This window comes from Contarinia nasturtii, unplaced genomic scaffold, assembly GCF_009176525.2.
Source record: "Contarinia nasturtii isolate CC-2019 unplaced genomic scaffold, AAFC_CNas_1.1 Cnas_scaffold_1037, whole genome shotgun sequence".
NCBI classification, from domain to species: domain Eukaryota; kingdom Metazoa; phylum Arthropoda; class Insecta; order Diptera; family Cecidomyiidae; genus Contarinia; species Contarinia nasturtii.
In genome coordinates, this window is record NW_022198383.1 from 509,457 (window position 1) to 530,037 (window position 20,581).

Sequence of the window (20,581 nt, forward strand, 5' to 3'; positions counted from 1 at the left end):
CAAGAAACAACATCACCGAAGAAGATGTGACAGTGACTATTCAATCTAAATTACGAATGGCCTTTAAAAAGGCCACATCCATGACATAAATCAATAACACTGAAAAACCACACAAAATTCAGAGAATTCAGTCTGGTTGAATCGAATTAAATTCAAACTCTTCACTTTTTTTTCATTTGACATATGAATTATGTGTTTATTATTTGAAGAAATATGATTTTTTTGCATATAGTTTTTTCTCACGCATATTGAATAAATATACACACGTACATAATCCTATTACATATCGACTAAATGGCAGATTTTATAGGTGGTAAATAACGTCGTTATTTGAACGGTTAACAAATTCCATCAGACACGATTAATAACTGTTTGCAAATGATATGCAACGATCATTTAATTTGCAAAATTTCAATACTGGCTGACTTCATTCACAGTGACGCTGTGAGTGACGGTGAGTGACGGTGAGTGCGCCTTCAAATTGCGCTCACACAAGACAGCCCAACGACATAATACAGAGACGACAAATTAATGCGGCTGCATGTACCCATTAGGCACGCAGTGGAATGAGTGAGACGAAACAGTCCAGTTGATTACGCATTACAGTGAAGAAACCGTTTCAGAATGTTTACTCAGTGTCTGCATCGAATTAATTTCAACAAAAACAAACCATTTACGCGACGCCTTACTGATTCATAAGTGATATGCTGCGAAATAGCATCGACAATGCTTAGTGCAAATTACACATTTTTTAATGTGGATGCCATTTTTATCAAAAATGAGCCACTCAGAAAGCACTGTCTTTTGAACAAATATATTTCTTCAAATTACATAACACATATTTAAATCCAAACAGCTGGTGACGAAGAGACGACCACGTTTGAATTTCAAGAGAAAGATAAAAAAGACTTTATGAGATGTGAACATTGCAATGATTGTATTCAGTGAGCACATTTCATGCGAAGACACACACAAACAATGAGAGAATCTAAGTTGTTTGAACTATTTGGTGAATTGAGATGTTTTCACAGTTGCAATGCGAGTCTGATGAGACAACAGTAAATGCATATAATTAAATTCAATGCCATGATTCTGCGGCGTGCGCATTTTCCAAGAAAATTAAATTATCGTTCATTACAGCGTGAAACATTTTGTGCGCTAAAGACAAAAATATTTGTCCAACTATGTTCGACTGACGTTGCTTTATTGTCTGTCAGTGTCCATAGTTTGATTCAGGAAACTTATGCATTCATGGCATCAAATATATTTAACTTTGGTGTCGTAAAGTTTCTATGCGATTTTATCAAAATGCATTCAAATCTAATGTAGTAAAAAAATGAAAAGGATGTTGAAATAATTCTTACGTAATATTTATCTCATTCGCTTTATTCGCAAAGATATTGTTAATTCATTGAATATTAAATCACTTCCGAATGAATGTGCAGCGCGCACACATACAAACAGATAAGTAGACTGAAACCATTATAAAAATGATGATATCAATATTTTTTTGAACAAAAAAAAAAAAAAACAATCACATAAGGAACAAACAGCGCATAAACAAAGTACAATAATTTAATTTAATAATACAAAACAGCGAAAAGAAAAAAGAATGCGCGAAAGTCAATTCAACCAGGCACACACACACAAACAGGAAAGGTAAATGGCTGTAGAGTAGATGCAGATAAAGTGACTTACATCTATCATTGAACATGATTCGGAAACATATAGTGCGCATACACAATGCCTAGAGCGCGCGCACGCACGCACACAAAAAACGGCACATTGTGTTTTTTGTCAGATGCGAGCATCGAGCAATAAAATGTGTTTTTATTGTGTTTCCTCTTTGACTGTTGTGCTCGTCTTTCCTTCGCATGCACTATCTCATGAGAAAAAAAACAAAGGTAATATTAATTGGTGCACACACACACATACTCCAGCAGCATTAAAACAAAACGCAGATTTATGGCGCGATGTTAGATTTATTGGAATTCAACCCATTGTTTGCGGTAGTAAAATTGAAAATAACAAAAACAAGTTAAAAGTGTTTACGGTTGCTTTTAAGCGTATCATTGAGCTTCCGCTCGCTGTTCCCCGCGATATCTAGAGAGCAACGCATCCAAATTTGAGGTGATTTTAATGCATTATGAAGTCAAAAACAATATGGCAAAATTAGCATCACAACAAAGCACACCATGGTGGCTTTATGCTTTCCACTGCCACCACCGCCACTGTGTGTGCACACAATTGGCCACATCCTTTCCATTCAACCCGTCGAAAGTGAAATACACACACCAAAGTGACGATAGATAACGAATGGATTTGACGAAACGAATCGAGCGGTTGAGTTGGAAGTGTTCGGAATAATCAGACCGTTGACTCCGTCCAATATCAAAAAACAAGTTTATATGTCTTTTTCAATTTGCCATCGGCGGAACAAAAAGGCCGCTGAAAATAACAACAAAAGCACTTTACAAATCAATCGACAGTTTATGTTTACTACCGCATTGGCGTTGCACTTTTTTTTCTTCCACGAAACAAAAAGAAACTTGTTTTGATTTTCCGCTTCGAACATATTTCTTTTATTTTTGGCATGCACGCGGCTTTTTTATGGCGCAAACCAGATTCGTACCATCGTTCATTAGACGGAATAGATAGAAAAGAAAATGGCTTGAAGCATCCAAGGTCGAAGGTGATCTTTGATCAAATAAAATGTGTGGTTTTGATTGGAAAACGCACGTCAAAACGTGCGATGATTGAATAACGATTTCGCACGTAATCATTATTCACATCGCCATTCGATGAAGACCTAGAGCACACATACACATTATTTCGAAAAATGGTCCCGATCGACTTTTAGCACATTCGTTATATCATTCGAAAATAATCACGATGTGATGCATAATCGATCCGAAATTGACTGAAGTGAAAACAACGAAGATCTATTCCTGTGCCGCCCCGTGCAATTGAAGAGAAAATAAAGGCATTGCCGTTGACTTGGTGCGATTTATTGGCAATTGGACAAATTGCATGGCGTCAATTCTAAACCTAGATCGCATTAGTGATCGCCTACGAATAAGAAGACGAAAACAAAGACAACGATTTTGCACGATGTCTCTAATGACGTTATGCAAGTTCAGCGATGAGCCATTCGCTTCCAACCACAGTACTTTCGCTATTCGGTTTGTCGCGCGCGCATTTCTACTCAAATATGAATTGAGTCAGCATTTGTCTCTTCATCAGTATCGATTTTGCGCGATTCGAAATTTGAATTGAACACACCGAGCGTCGTCAATTGGCTGTTAGCCGGTTCTTCAGCTGTATACGATCAGTGAAAGTAGTAGATCACACAATTATTTCACCGTGATTTTTCGTTCAATTTTCTATTGCATCTTAATTTATTATTTTAGCATTACCATCATCCACAACAACAACGAAAAATAGTCACTTATACCGTTTTTTTCGTCGTCAAGTCGTTATGCCTTCGCAAAACGGCACGAATTGCCAACGACTGTTTCACTTTATAGCTGCCGTCATAAAAATAATGTTGAAAACAAAAGGAATTTTTTTTTCTTCATTTAAAGAAAAAGTCCCGCCATAAAATGCACATTGGCGGCATACTGCGAGAAAAACTCGAGAAAGAGATAGAGTGAAACTGATTCGGCAACTTTTTCTTAAGAAAAGCGAAAAACTTCTCGAGTCTCTCGAAATGATATGGTCATTTGATACCAGTTTTTTTTTATCAATGCATCCTGACATCAAATAATGCGGAACGCGCCAATCAATCTAAAAATTTAATGTGAATATATTCATTTGCCGTTTAATATCTATATTTGCGGGCGATGTGTTTTTTGTGAGTGGAATTCGGAATGAAGTTTTTGCTATGCATAAATTATACACATTGAATTCATTAATTGATGTTGAGAGCATGCTCAACAATGCCAGAGAAAATGTATAATTAAAACAATGAAATCAGCAAAATCCCTTTGAGTTTTGGCATCGCTTGAAGCCTCTTTGTTGATGCGATAAGTACAGGTTGTCATTTAAATGGTACGTCATGTTGCTTCGACAGATAAATTCTCGTCAGCCAGACTTTCATCCGATTTGAACAATGAATTTGCTTGATTTGATCCGGGTGTGTTGCTTTCGCATTAAAGCATTTTGTTGAGATTGCATCGCATTCGATACTTTTTCTTTTACAATATCTGCATTAGGCTAGAAGCTGCAAATGATGTTGAACTTCGAGCAATGAACAATGTAAGAAAAAAAGGGGAAATAATTGGTAAAATTAGTTCAAATTTATGAATGCAATAGAAATAAATGGAATTTCAACTTCGATTCGATTTGTTGCGCATATAATCAGAAGAAGCATATAATATAAAATCAAAAACAGCAGCGAAAAAAAAGCACGAGTGAACAAACACAATTGAGCGGCAGATTTAAAGCCAGCGATAACAAATCGAATTATGCTACCGATATTATTTAATTGTCTTATATAACCTAGTTTATTTTTGCTTGTCGTGTGACTTTCATCGAAACAGAAGCAAAATTGCTTGCATTTTGGAAATGTTATGTGTAAGTGCGCGCGATCCACATAATTTTTTCGGCAGATTAAACCACGTTTGCGCGATTTTAGAGCAATATTTTTTTATGTAATTCTGTCTTGCTCGTGATTCGCAAACAAAATGGTGAGATGACAGCGACACACACACACAATTGACATTATCGCAAAACAAAATCTTGTATTTCTACTCAATTTCAATCGATTACAATCGATAAATTGGAATCAATTGGCGCGGGAATAAAATACTTATATGAGAGCTAACTACTTCATTGTACACCATACTCCGGATATTAGTGCGATTTCATTTTGAATTTTATGTGTTTAACCTTTATGAAGGCGAAAACTAATAGCATTGCTCATAGTCAAACGGCAAAATCAAATTTATGAAATAGTATTACATGCATCAGTTGGTTTCGTGTTTTCTTTCGTACACGATTTGAAAACCGAATTTAAAAATATCAAACTACTCCAAATGTAGACTTCTTTACTTCCTTCATCCCATTTGCATTTTATAAAAGTCACGTGTAAAATAAATGACAAATAACGGTGCTATTAAATTTAATTTCAATTGGACAAAAGCGTTGTTGTTACTTAAACATGAAATTGTCGAGACTCTTTTTTATCTATTCAACTTTTTTGGGCAAGCATAGACAAAAGAAAATTCGGTCGCATATAACGCAACCATTCATAATTTGGTCTTTGTATTTAATTTCAAGTAGTTGTGTCTCTATTTGTTGAGTATTAATCATTTTTACATTTGGAAAAACAAGCTGTCACACGGCTTAATCACCAGATAATCAAATTTGTATGGATTTTTGTGTCACGAAAGATTCGGTTTTTTTTAAAAATGAGATTTGACATTTTTCTCGGCTATTTGTTAATGGCTAGGTTAATGGTGAAAAAAGTGTATTGAATGAAGAGAAGAAAAAAAGATCATTTTTTAAAGTAAATCGTAATGATGTGTTTCAATATAATAAGTTGTATGAAGCACACGTTCGTCAAGCGAAAGTGACTCGTGCCGTTTGTGTTAATCAGATGTGGCAGAATGTTTTCTGCTATCGAGTATATATTCAAAAACAGGAAAATCTTCTATGATGAACAAAAAGGCGGCTCATCTCATTCAAAACATGCGACTTCTTTCTTCTTCTTGGTCGGATCACACTTCTCTTTTCTGCATCAGAGAAACGAAACTCGTTTTGCATAGGAAAAATAGTTGGCAGCTATAACAAGCTGATTTGAACTACATTTGAAAACGATGCAATGTTACATTAGTATGGTCATAAGATTTTGCTTTCGTTTGTTCACAAGTCAGATATTTAGTCACTCTTTCTTGTTCTCTCTTTCTGTCTTCATCTATTTTTCTCTTACTCACTCTCTGTCTCCTTCTCGATGTCTCATTGGCGATGTCGACTGGCGATGTAATTATGCTGGAATGAAAACGTGCAAAATAGAAAAAAAGGGGTCTTGAAATTTGAGATGAAGCAAAAAGCGTGATACAAATATACGAAATCCGCCATCGCCACCGCCGCCGCCACGAGAAAATTTAGGACACAAACGTACGATTTCGTAGATCAATTATGGTGTTATTGTTATTTTTTTTTTTCGTATAGTTGCCGTTTTTTTCTGTTTCATTCGCATAATATGCTAAAATCTCGTTTTTTTCGTACTCAGTCTCTGGCTTTTATCCAATATTACTCAACTTTATCCAAGTGCATAATATATTTTACCATTTTTATTTAGAAACTTCTAGCGTGTGAAAATTTCGATGTTTTGTCTGTGTGTGTATTCGACACACAAAGCCATACGCAATTGATGTCTATGTTGTTGGTTGGATTATTATATTTTTTTCTTTCATTCAAGAGATTTTAATGAATATTTAAGTGAGGAAATTCAAATCAAAAACGACAAATTCAAAGCATTCAACGCTGACTAAACCACAACATCTATTTCGAATCCATTGCGCTGCAATCATTAAATAAAAGCATTTTGGTGCACTTAACGCGTTCTTCGTACCACATTTCGACTCATGCATCGTAGCGTGTATTTTATGTTTCAATTTTGTGTTTGATTATTGTTTGTAGTATCGATGGTGAAATGCGCATACGCATTTCTGCGTAGTTTGTTTCACTTCCATTTTTCTTTCAATGTAAGCTCTCTATTTCTCTCTTCATTGAAATGACTGTACACATATTTTATTTCGATGTATGATTCATTCACTCGATAATCTTAAGATATATTGAAATAAAAAGAAATAATAACAGTGAAAACAAAGTGTATGTGTTTTGCGTGCACAACGCACATCCAATACACGATACAAATTAAATGAAAACAAAAGCGCTTGGGAACGAACAAATGAAATATGTTGTTGTTGTTGAACAGTTTATGCGAATGCTGTGGCGAATTATCGTCAAATAAAAAAAAGATCGGCTCAAATCTTGAATGAAATCCGAAAATCGTAAACGATATCTATCTAACAAAAGCACTGTGTAAACGAATTATTTATGGTCTGTTTAATGCTTTTGCGCACAATTTCGGTTATGGGCTTTCGTTGCGCTCTATTAATGGAGACTATAGACGCGCACGCGCATAACAAATCAACTTGAAATACAATAATTTAACATTCAATTAAAAGAGAGAAAAAAGCGCCTACCACACCAAAAAAAAACCATTTAAATCAATTTTACACACATCCAAAACGCAAACTGATTTGTTTTCGCATTCAAATGGAAACTGATTTGATTTCATGTAAAATAGGTGTATGTCACTCATGTAGTTTCGCGCGCACGCTTACATTGTTTTCTTTGTTTCATTTCGAATTCTTGATTCTTTGTTACAGATAAGGCGAGAAGCATTTTCATGGATTCTGCTGCTGCTGAGTTTGGCTGCCTCGATTGAGCAAAGTATGTTTGACGGACTGGTGTTGATCTATCTAACGTTAATGTCTAATAAATGTTTAATTTTCTGTTGCAGGTCAATCGAACGAAGCACGTGTTGTGTGTTATTATACAAATTGGAGTATATACCGACCGGGAACAGCCAAATTTAGTCCACAAAACATAAATCCATACTTGTGTACGCATTTGATTTATGCTTTTGGCGGTTTTACAAAAGATAATCAATTGAAACCGTTCGATAAGTATCAAGATATTGAAAAGGGTGGATATGCCAAATTTAACGGTTTGAAGACGTACAACAAGAACTTGAAAACAATACTCGCCATTGGTGGATGGAATGAGGGCTCAAGCCGATTTTCAGCGATGGTCGCCAGCCCTGATAGACGCCGCGAATTCGTTAAAAACGCAGTCAAATTTTTGCGACAAAATCACTTCGATGGATTGGACCTCGATTGGGAATATCCAGCGTAATTTTTTACCATAGCTTTTTATTCATAGTTTCATTCTTTTAATTAGTTCATTCAATTCTCTTTTTGCAGTTTCCGCGATGGTGGCAAACCTCGAGACAAAGAAAATTATGCCAAATTCGTGCAGGAATTGAGAGAGGAATTCAATCGCGAATCAGAGAAAACCGGCAGATCTCGATTGCTTCTTACAATGGCGGTGCCGGCCGGTACTGAATATATACAAAAGGGTTACGATATTCCAAAGCTTAATAAGTACTTGGATTGGTTCAATTTACTCACTTATGACTATCATAGTGCGTTCGAGCCCTCAACGGCGCACCATTCGCCATTATTTGCACTTGAAAAAGCATCCGAATATAATTTTGACTCTGAATTAAACATTGTAAGTTTTCAATTGAATGTGGCCATTTTCTTCGCCTTGATAAGAATTGATAAAATGATGTTTTCTTCTCAATAGGATTACACAATAAAGTTCTATATAAATGAAGGCGCAGACCCAAGCAAATTAGTTTTGGGAATTCCTACATACGGCCGATCGTATACGTTGTTGAATGAAGAATCGACCGATATGGGCGCGCCAACAGATGGACCCGGTGCACAAGGCGACGCAACGCGCGAAAAAGGCTATTTGGCTTACTATGAGGTTCGACATTCATTCATTTCCCTTTCTTTAAAAAGTGCTTAACTGATTGTCCTCTACTAGATTTGCCAAAGTATCAAAGAAGACGATGCATGGACAGTTGTGCAACCGAACCCGAGTGCAATGGGCCCCTATGCTTTTCGTGAAAATTTATGGGTGGGATATGATGATGAAGCGATCGCAAGAGCGAAAGGTGAATATGTTGTGGCGAATGGATTGGGTGGTATTATGTTTTGGTCAATTGATAACGATGATTTCCGTGGCACGTGTCACGGTCGACCATACCCGATCATCGAGGCTGCCAAAGAGGCGCTCAATAGAGAAAGGTAGATATTTTATAATTCAAATTCAGTTGCCTTGACTCGATGCAATTGTGTAATAATTGTTTTAGTGGCAGCGAAAATGACGTGATAACTCCAGCCAAACGTAAGAAGCCAAGCCGTTCACGCAGTCGTATAAATTCAAACTCAAAAACGAACAATGTTAACAGCGATCAAGATGAGGAAAAAACAATACAACGCCGACCAACGGCAAGACGCACCAAACCGACACCAAAACCGGTGGTAAAAGAAGCTGTTGAATACTCCAGTCCAAATTCCAAAAAGGTATAAATTTAAGTGGGCTCTATACATATGCCAGTTGTTTAGAATTGCTTCCCCTGTAAATGTTTTCCATTTCGATAATTGATATTGCAATTACATCTCGATAAAATCACGCTCAAATCCGGACAATCTTTTTCGAGCACTTTTTGCTTCAATTCATCGTGTTTAAACACAACATTTCGTACAATTGTTTTCATGCGTTCTTCAAAATTTTCCGCCAATAGTTTGTAATTTTTCAATTGTTTCTCAAATTTTGTTGTCGAGACATAGTTTTGTGTTTGTTTCAATGAAGTTTGAACAATGTGTGTATGAAACAAAAATTCCAAATACCAAATGTCGTTGCTCGCATACAAAAGTACACGTATATATAAACACATTGACAAAAAAGTTTATTTACCTACAGCGCACGACGACACCAGAGCCTCCAACGACACCAAATCCAGGCGCAGATTTTAAATGTGAAGAAGAAGGTTTCTTCCCCAATCCTCAAGATTGTAAAAGTGAGTACATACGAATAATTGATTGGCAATCATTTTCATTGTCAATTTAAATTAATTTTTTTTTCTGAATTTAGAATATTTCTGGTGTTTGGATAGTGGGCCATCAAATTTGGGCATTGTTGCACATCACTTCACTTGTCCATCTGGTTTGATATTCAATAAGCTCACCGATTCATGCGATTATGCGCGTAATGTTATATGCGAAAAACCGAAAACTACAACTCAAAGGTAATTGTTTTCACTTGGTTTACTTTTGCGATACGCAACGTTAACGCTAATTATTTCTGCCAACCAATAAATGTAGTGCAACAACGGAAAGTACAACAAAAAAATCATCGACGGCAAAGAGTATTATTATCGGAAGACCTTCAACAACAACACCAGCGCAATCGGAGGAAGAAGAAGAGGTAAGTGTCGATTTTAATTGATGGGAAAAGTTTGTTTCTATTTCACTTCTGTAAAAGTGAATATTGATTTTCATTTTTATTTTATTCGTGTAGGAGGAATATGATGAAGAAGAAGACGAACCGGTAGATGTGAAAACATCGGTTAACACAAAACTCGAGCATGCACTAGAAGAAGAAGATCCAGAGGTGATTAAGGAATTGATAACACTTATTAAAAAAGTGGGTGGTCTCGATGAACTGGAAAAACAATTACAAATGCGATTAAATCTAAACGAAAACTCGGCCATTGTTGGTACCGGTGGTAAAACGACCACCACTACCGTTTCACCAATTAGCCAATCACAATCATATAATAAAGTTCTTGGAACGAAACGAGGCAACCTTCGTTCACAGAAAGTCTTTGGCAGCACACAATCGAATGGTGATGTTGAACCGTTGGTGCAACGACAAAATAAAGAAAATCGCTATTCGTCAGTTATTCGAAATAGTCGACCGCGACCACAAAACGATGGACTTGATAAATTACCAGAAGTTGAAGGTGGCGGTTTGATGCGTGAAAGACCACAATACACAACAATTACACGCACGCAAGCGCCAAAATCACAACAAGAGTCTGAGGACGAAGAAAATGAAAATAATAACCGATTTTCGGTTACACAATCATCGAATGGTGAAGCTTTTGAAGAGGATGACAACGGTCCAACAACACATCAACCAGTTTATAATTATGTAAACATTCAACGAGCCAGGCCATCAAGCACCGCCGCACCGGTCGAAGATGAGGAGAGTGGAAATGAAAGCGATGACGAAGCCGACGATGAAGATGAAGATGAAGAAGTAATGTCGGTTTCAGTAAATCCAACGACAACGTCTAAAATGCATTATGTTAACATTCAGCGGATTCGACCCACCAAACAACACTACATTTCGGATGAAATTGAAAGCGAAACTCCCGTTCCAGAAACAAAGTAAGATTTGTTTTTGTTGATCTTTTAAAACGAGTACTTATTTAAATGATTGAATTCTTAGATACAAAGCGGTGAGCCGAAAGCGTCCAACAACCACTCAAATCAGCATCATTGAACAGGATGACGAGAAATTGGGTGCCAATCGATATTCATCACCAACAACAACAGCATCATCAACAACGGTAGAAAGCGTAAATAATCATTTTACAAACACACCTGAAACATCAACACGATTTTATGGCAGTTTAAATCGCCGTACAACTACAATACAAACAGAACAATATTCCACCACACCACAAACATCATCATCGTCATATGACAATCCTAATCCTAGCACGACAACAACACCACCACAAACAACAACATACAAATTGACCACCAACATTAACACAAACGATAACACAAACACACATGATTCACAATACACAACCCAATTAAATGATTTAGGCATTGAACTAACGGTCAGTACATTGCAACCAAATGCCGTTGACAATTCAAACGTATACACAACTACAGACGATGGTAGTTTGGTTCAATTGTCCGATTTAATACCACAAAAATCATTTGACACCACAAATAGCCAAGACAAAAAGACTGACAACATTCTACTAACCCCACAGACTAATCAACCCGATTTAATCAATACAAAGTATTCCCAATCGTCCAAAAATTCAGACAGTAACAGTCGCGTAACGACTGAACAAGATGAACATTTGTTAGGTTCAAAATTGACAACGACTATTTTACCGACCGAAAATCCATCTAGTCCTACTGTCACTCCAAGTTCTTTTGTATTTGAACAACATCAAAATGAATACACTACCACGCAAAGTAATCAAATTGAAAGTTCGTCGTCGTTGTCTATGTTTAAGCCAACGTATGGTGGTGGCATTTCAAGTCCACGACCATTTTCGTTTTCAAAACGTACGCGTCCCACAACAACCACCACCACCAGCACAACCACCGAATTACCGTCACCGAATGTCGAACATGCTTCGCAAACGAATGACTCAAACAAGGTGAGTGTCGCAAGCAATCAAAACGACGACAATGACAGCAATTATGTCATTGGTGAGAATTTACTCACACATGAATTAAATGGTATACAGGTAAGTGGCGCAGATGCAAATGCAAATGCAGCATTGAATGTTACCCTTTACTCGATTGCAAAGGCGACAGATGATAATGATGAACATACAAATGTTGTGACAACCAATGACATCACTACTCAATCTGATTTTGATAATCTATCTTCTAATACTTCTCAAGCTTCTTCTTCTTCTTCCACTTCCACTGTCTCTTCTATTGTAAATAGTTCAACTGCTTCTGCAAATAGTCGATTTAGATACAAAACTCGTGTAAATACGCAACAAACAACCGAACAATCAATTTTAGCCACACGACGTACGGTAGTTAATCGTCGCATTCGTACACGTCCGACGGCTCGACATTTGAATGCCGAACAAAATCCAACGAATCCGATTTTAGACGACGACAGTGTTCGTCATGTTACTTATAATATTGCACGCCAAAATGTGCAACAAACACATACTGAAATCGAAACGAATGATGAAAATGAATATAAGCCCGAATATGATGATCGAACAAATGTTATTCGACAAAACCCGGCACTTCGTCGGTTTCGACCGAAATTGAGTGATTTATTACAAGAGACATCGAACGGCTTGCCAGCGATTGCACACAATCCTGATCAAGGTGATCGTGTCTATCGACCAGATCAATTGGGCAGTGACTTCAGTTCATTGACTTCCATCGATCTTAATCGTAAGCAAAGTTCGTCGCAACAAACGTATCGATCACGGAATTCAAGACGTCGGACAACTAAACCGACGCCTGAAGTTATTCCTGATGACGAAAGACCCGAAGAAATTATTGAACAAGAAGTGCAATCAGTAACACCTCGAACTGCAAGAACACGAGTTGTCAATCGGTTCAGTTCATTGAGAGGTCGCACTCGCGTTTCGAGCAAAGAAGATTCAGTTGTTGAACAAAGTAATAATGTACCATTTGTGGATACTGTTGCTGATGTTACAGAGTCTGATGCACAACCAACGGTTGTGCCATTGGCTCGTAAAATCAATCTCGATACATCATTTAAAAATCGCTTGAATGCCGTGGAAAAACGTAAAAAACAATTTGGTCAAAAATCAGTGGCTGATGGTGGTGATTCACCAATCATTTTCTTACATCCACGTCGATATTCGACAAAAACCCCACCCATTGATTTCAATGCATTAAATATGGATTTGAATGCAAAATTCATACCAAATGCGAATGTTGATTTAAATGAAAAGGTCGATGGTAAACTCAATGTCAATCTCACGCCTCAAAATAACGAATTACCAGTCACAACTGAGTCATTGAATACTTTAATTGGCAATAATGAAGATCAGACTTCGCATATTTTAGAAGCAATTGAAGAAAGTACAAGCGAAGAGGAACAATATGGAACGAGTCGTTTATTCAGACAAAAAGTTGAAGAAATTCAAGGAATTATCGACAGTTTTAAATCAACTGAAATTTCATTGGCAACCGAAACGACTACAACATCACCGAGAGTGGGTTTCGAAAATGGTGAGAACTTGTTGAAATTTGCAAATGCAATAGGCGCTTTGAATGATGACGTAAGTACCAAAGTACCACTTGCCGTTGAAGCCACTACCGTCGATGAAGAAAACCTCGAGACGACAACAAATGGGGTCAATGCAGCAAATTCATTGGATATTGAATTGACGGTAAATTCATTGGGAAGTTCGACTGAAAATATTCAATTTTCCACCGAAGAAAATCGCTCAAGTACTGAGGAGGCAATTAATGAAAGCACTTCGTTGCCAACAGTAAGTCGAAATACGGTCAGTCAAAGAAGAAGACCTGCATACAGACGAACAACTGAAGCACCAGTTGAGATCAGTTCATCCACAGAAAATGAACGACGCCGCTTGCAATCAAGAAGACGTTTCACTTCAACCACTACCGAAGAAAATTCGGTGCCAAATGATGGGGTTGCAAGCTCAACGGCAAGAACACGTCAACAGGTATATCGGGGACGTGTAAGAGGTTCAGCAAATACAATTAGCCGTTATTCGAAACGAAAAGAAATTGAAAATGAAGAAAATGTTGTCTTCTCGACTGCAGTCCCATTGGCTGCATTCCCAACCACAGAAACAAGTGGCTTTAGCTCAGAAAGTCCAAATAATTTGGCAAATGCTATTAACAATTTAGATATTGAATTAACCTCAGAGATCGGTTCCACCGAAAGCACTCGATTGGAGAGCGATGAGGCAAGTGTCGAACTGTTACCGAGTGAAAAATCAAATGAAAGTTCATCGTTAGCGAATGTTGAAATTGTTACTGAAGCTGGTGAAATTAAATTCAATTTGAATATCAATTCGGCTGAAATAACCGAAAGCTCAGTTGAGCAAACCATTTTCAATCTTCCCAGCGAGGATTTGCTACCACCGGTTAGCGAAAATTCTTCCGATGAAATTCCAATCAGTAGCACGGAAACTGTGCAAAGTACCGAGTCAAGTAGTACAACTGAAGTGAATCAATCACAACGAAATGTGGTAATTAGACGACGACCAGCAAATAGACAGAGAGTAATTGAAAGTAATTCGGCTGTAATTCAAACAATTAGCGAAAGTGGAAATGAACATTCAGACAATGTCGATGTGATAAGGAATGATGAACGACGTCGTAAAATTTTCCGCGGCAGAGTTCGTGCTCAAACGGCTATTAATGCGGAAAATACAGAAACTGAACATAAAAATACGAACTTTGAGCCAAGACGTCGCCGTATTCAAGGCAGACCAACAAGCACGGAAGCTACAGTCGATGAAAATGTTTCACATTCGGAAAATGAGCAAAGCGAACAAAATGCTGGCATTCAAATTACACGACAACGACGACCATTAGCTGGTCGACGATTCAAATCCACAACGACTGAAGCGTCTGAATTGAATGAAAATGATGAACACGTTGAATTGAATCAACAAGAAGGTCAAGAAAAGCATGGAAACACTTTGACATCACGTCAACGCGTTCAATTTTCAAGAACACGTTTCTCTACCACCACCACTGAAGCATCAAATTTAGAGGAAAATATTCAATCAGAAAATGTTGAAGAGAATCAACAAGAAAATCAGGAGAAACAAGAGAACACTTTTAAATCACGTCAACGTGTTCGATTTTCAAGAAGACGTTTTACGACTACCGAAGCATCCAATTTGAATGATAATGAATCGGAAAATGTAGAAAATGCTTCCGAAGAAATTCATCAAACTGATACAACACGTCAACGTCTACCATTTGCGCGGCGAAGATTTTCAACAAGCACCGCCGGACCAGAAGCAAATATTGAACAAGAGAATGTTGAAGATGGTGTCAGTCATGAGGTAAATTCGATTCGGCAAAGCACAAATGTGAGTGAGGAAAATGATGGTCAAGTGAATGTGCAAAGAAATCGATTCGATGCTCAACGCCGACCAAATTACCAAAGAGCAAGATCGACCACTGAATCAACGGTAGGCAATGATGAAAATGCGAATGAAAGCGTGAATGGTAATGAAGGTGACGTTGAAAATCAAAGTCAAAATATTCGCGTTCGATTTCCAATTGTTCGGAAGCGCCCATACGGCCAAAGAGCGCAAACATCCACTCAATCGGCTGAGGTGATAACCGAAAATGATGGTGAAACCATCGAAGGAAACTTGAACAATGACAATGAAAATGCCGAAGAAAATGTGAATACCAAAAATGAAAATCAACGTCAACGAACTCGAATTTCATTTCCAGTTATTCGGAGACGTCCATTCAGCCAACGAGGTCGTACATCGACTGAAAATGTCGAAGGAGTAAATGAAAGCACTAATTTTGAAGAGAATGTACGCGATGAAAATGAGAATGCCGAAGAAGCGTTCAATACAGATAAAGAAAATCGAAGTAACCGCGTCCGAATTACCGATTATCGACGACGACAGTTTGCATCCAGAACACGTGTCGAATCAGGTAAAAACGTAGAAGAAAGCGAAAATCACAACGAAAATGCTGAAGAAAACACAAATAATGATAGTGAAAATACACGCGCCCGAATTCCGGCCCTTCGTCGCCGTCCATTCCCTTCAAGAACAAAGCTCACAACTGAAACAGCAAATGAAAATGGCGAAGAAGCTCAAACTAACGAAGAAAATTCGGATAGTTCAGAGCAAACAAGTGCGTTAAATTCATTTTCACAAACGAAATCAAGCGGTTTTCGACGACCATTTGGTCGAACTCGACTAACAACCACTGAACAATCGTCCGAAAATCATGAATTGAAACAGGAGCAAGAACAAGAACAGGTAAATGAAGAAATCAATGATGAACTGACACCACGATCACGTCCAACATACAAAAGGAAAAAGATTACATCGTTCAAAGCGATAAATGTAGAAGAAAGCTTGGCCCGTACAGCGTCGGGTGGAAAAATTCGGTTTGGCACAAAACCAGTTGAAACTGTTGAAGACACGCCCGCCGAAGAAAAGGAAATTGAAAGCACAAAAGTGCAAGTTAATGTTTCAGAACGGCAAAAAGCGAATCGCAAATTGTATGCAAGAACCACCACGACCACCACTACAACAACGCCGGCGCCAGAGGATGTTGCCATTGAAGAGAATGTAACTGAATTTAATCAAGATACAAATGAATTTGGTGTAACAGAAGCAGGCGAAGAAGGTGTCACACAAGTGGATTTTGAAGCACATGATATTGAATCGGGTACTTTGAGCGATTTGATTGCAAGTACAGAAGTTTATACTGAATATTTGAACGAATTTGGAAGAGCATTGTCAACTGAAAGCTCAAATGAGGAAAATTCAACTGATAATCAACAGGGTAAGTCGAATTTGGAGGAAGAATATGAATTAAGCATTAAAACAGTTTCAGAATCCAAAGGCAAATCTGAAGTTGACTCAAAGTCGGAAGTAAATTCCGAAAAATCTGAGTCGAATTCAGAAATAAATGTTGAATCAAATGCTCAAGCTGACGCAAAACCAACGGTACAAAGGACTGATGCGTCGAACGCAGCACTCAAAAATTTGAACATTCAAAGACGCAGAAAGAAGTTGCGTAAGATACCATCATCCACGGCCGCGCCAGAAGAAGTGCCAGAGACGGCAAGTGTTGAAACCACTCCGGAACGAAAATCCTTTATTGGAGCCAGGAGCCGTGAGAGAGTGAAAGCTTTTGTACCACCCGGTTTGCGTTCAAGCCGCAAACAATTGATCCAAAGAAAAGAAGAAGTTAAGAATAGTCTCGATTCAAAAGAAGAAACTGAAGAGTCTGTCGATCAAATCGATGGTGAGGTCGAAAGACGGCCACGACCAATTTATTCACCGAAATTAATACGAGGTCGTACTTCGGCTCGGCCAAAATTCAGTCTAAAATCGACGACTGAAAATTTAGAAGATGAACAAGATTCATCAGTTACACGTCGTACATTCACTCGTAAATATACAAAAGTATTCAAATTGCCCAAAAGTCCAAATGACGATGACACAAATCAATTCCAAGACAATGTTGAAAATGATGAAAATCAGAGCGAAGAAACCGATAGTCAAGAAAATCAAAATGAGGAAAATGACGATGCTCAACCTCAGTTGAAATTCCGTCCAAAAGGTTATAGCGGTAATAGTCTTTCAAAGAATACGGTAAATAATAATAATAATGATGGTAATATCCATCCGGCATCGTTGCGACCGTTTGTAAAACGGCCGACACAAAGTCCTGAGCCGACAGTAGTGTTAGATGGTATCAATGTGAACGCACTTAATGTTCGTAATCGTAATTTGTTCAATAAAAATAGTAAAAAACACGGTGAAATTTTGAAAACGACCCATGATCACCATCACCACCAAATTCAATCATCACAGTTAAATACTAACACCGATCTAGATGATCAACATACATTCACTGATTCACCAATTTCCGAATTGGAATTGCCACACACAGAAAACCCATCATACGATCAACAACAATTAACTATTGTCACCGAACGTGATGATAATGATAATTTTGTTGATTCTAACACAAACACACTAACTGACAATAATAATAATAATAATATTGAAGCCACCACAACCATTTATACATCCATAAATGCCATAAATGAAAAAGACGATGAATTTTCATCATCGACTGATCATGATGATGATGATGATATCAACAACATTCCCACTGAACATAATATGAATTCAATAAATTTAGTAGATAACTTACAGGAATCGGCAACCATCAAACCAATTCGAAAGTACTCAAAATCAACAACGGTCACACCGACCACCATCAAACCAACAACGTATCATCATGTATTTGCTATTGACTACGATGAAAATCCATTAGAATCGAAACGAAATCAAACGCCAAACGAAATTGGTCACGATGATCCGAATGCGTCAGTGATTTCGAAAAAAGTGGAAAAATTGGCCGAAGTAAATCGAATTGTTGAAGTGTATTCGCAACAGCGAAGACAAACTATTCAACGCAGTTCGAATGGAAAACAAAAATCTCAAACATCAAATTTAATCATTGAACGTTTGCCCACCGTAAATAAGCTTGGCGAAATAAACCGGGTGACATTGATTAAATTGGTCGATCATCAAAATGATACAAAACCAACGGCCAAAGAGTTTATCACATTTTTAACGACAACGGCACGGCCGGCCATCGACGACGATGACACCGAAACGGTTAAAAAAGAGAAAAAATCACGGCAAATCTTCTTGCCCGATAGCATATTCAGTGTCGAAACATCGACCATTCCATTAGAAGGCCTATTTCAAACGGATCGAAATGGCAAACGGCTAAATATTGTCTATGCAACGACAGCTGACGATTCGAATTTACAAAGTAGTCCAAGTTCAGTATTTATACCTCAAACCACAACCGATACACCATTCGCACAAACCACTGTCGTTGCAAACGGTGCGAATGATGAATTTGGCGATACAACCGCCGATTCGGTTAATGATATTCATGTTGTAAATGTCAAACAATCAAATGCAATACCAAACGATTCAGCAACACCATTAGTCATTTCACTATCGAATTTGGATAGTGTTCAGCTTCTAAGTCCATTATCGTCAACAAAACAAAATGCAACAACAAAACTCACCAAAGCAAATGCATACGATGGTGCGGTTGCTTCCTCCGGGAAGGTAAGCCAAATTATTGATGCACCGCATGTAGTAGTTGAACACAGCACTGTAGATAACATAGTTGAGTTGTCCGGTTCGCCTGTTGTTAACACACATACCAGTTACAGCAGCGAAATAACCCAAACAAAAGTCAAATTGTCACAACTAAAACCATCAAATGCACCAAGTAGCGATACTGATGACAAGTCTGAGGTTAGTCACTCGTAAATGCAAAAAAAAATTTGAGTTGAGATAATACAAACAAACAAAAAAACAACTCCATCTCCTTCACGAAAAGAAAAGAAAGAATAATAATGATGCTTTTCAATTTCGTTGGTGCGACACTTTTTGAAGTGTCTTGTATCCACACCTCATTCTTAGAGTATTATGGGCATTGTTTTATTTAAATGAAAACAAAATAATTTTAATAATTTCAACAAATCAAAATCAATCATCATTTTTGTTGTTTAAAACATATTGTTCGGTTGTTGTCTTTTATTTAAATTAGATTGGAATGTAGTGCATTCATGTAGCAAGGTTTTGGATCACATTTTTGGTGTATATATTTATTTTCATATACTATCAATTAATTTTGATGCATATTTCGTGAATGGTTTTCGATGTAGTTCCGCATATCGAACAAACATGTAGACGACGTGCGGCGGTAGAATTTGATTAATTATTCACTCTGTACTCGTTTCTGTACAGAGAAGTGGGCTTAATGGATGGACTTTTTTATATTGTAGATTTGAATTTTTATTTCTTTTGACTTTATTTGACACGTTCGTTTTTTTTTTTTAATTCAACACATTCATCAGCAAAAATGACCGCATTCATGACCAATCAAGACGATTCGACTTTATTCACTAATCAAAACACACAAACATGTTGTACATAACACCCGATACAAATGCACTAATATATATAATGAACAACAAAGTATAAATTCAGTCAAACACACACTCTTACCGGGGTGTTAATGAATTTTTAACGACATTAAATTTTAGTCAATTTAAGTTTTTGGTGTCATTACATGAAATTGATAAACTTTCTTCTTGCCTAATAATTGCATAAGCGCCGTACATTAGCATAATGTACAAATTTCGATTGAATTACGCGAAGTAAAATATAAAACAACGTTTTTGGTGTAGTGGAATGTTACAGCGCTAATTCTTGACTGTAAACACAACGGAAATGCAGCTATTTTCATTGGCCATGTAAAATTATATAGTTTTAGTTATTATTAGAGCAATCCAAAAGAGACGCTTCATCGAAGCCGATAGCGTATAACAATTTAAAGGGTATTCAAATCGACGACACAATCAACATGATAATCCCATTCAATAA

General features: G+C 37.3%; 1 protein-coding gene across 1 annotated transcript in view; it reads left to right on the forward strand.

Annotated features, from left to right (window-relative positions):
- Positions 1-20,581, forward strand: part of LOC116344420 (serine-rich adhesin for platelets-like) — a 43,424-nt gene that overhangs the window by 17,089 nt on the left and 5,754 nt on the right. The window contains exons 3-13 of the mRNA XM_031772947.1: positions 7,401-7,464; positions 7,535-7,925; positions 7,998-8,307; positions 8,383-8,568; positions 8,629-8,891; positions 8,957-9,170; positions 9,571-9,667; positions 9,742-9,895; positions 9,972-10,074; positions 10,168-11,042; positions 11,104-19,447. Coding sequence (XP_031628807.1) covers positions 7,401-7,464; positions 7,535-7,925; positions 7,998-8,307; positions 8,383-8,568; positions 8,629-8,891; positions 8,957-9,170; positions 9,571-9,667; positions 9,742-9,895; positions 9,972-10,074; positions 10,168-11,042; positions 11,104-19,447 — 11,001 coding nt within the window. The remainder of the gene's footprint in view (positions 1-7,400; positions 7,465-7,534; positions 7,926-7,997; positions 8,308-8,382; positions 8,569-8,628; positions 8,892-8,956; positions 9,171-9,570; positions 9,668-9,741; positions 9,896-9,971; positions 10,075-10,167; positions 11,043-11,103; positions 19,448-20,581) is intronic.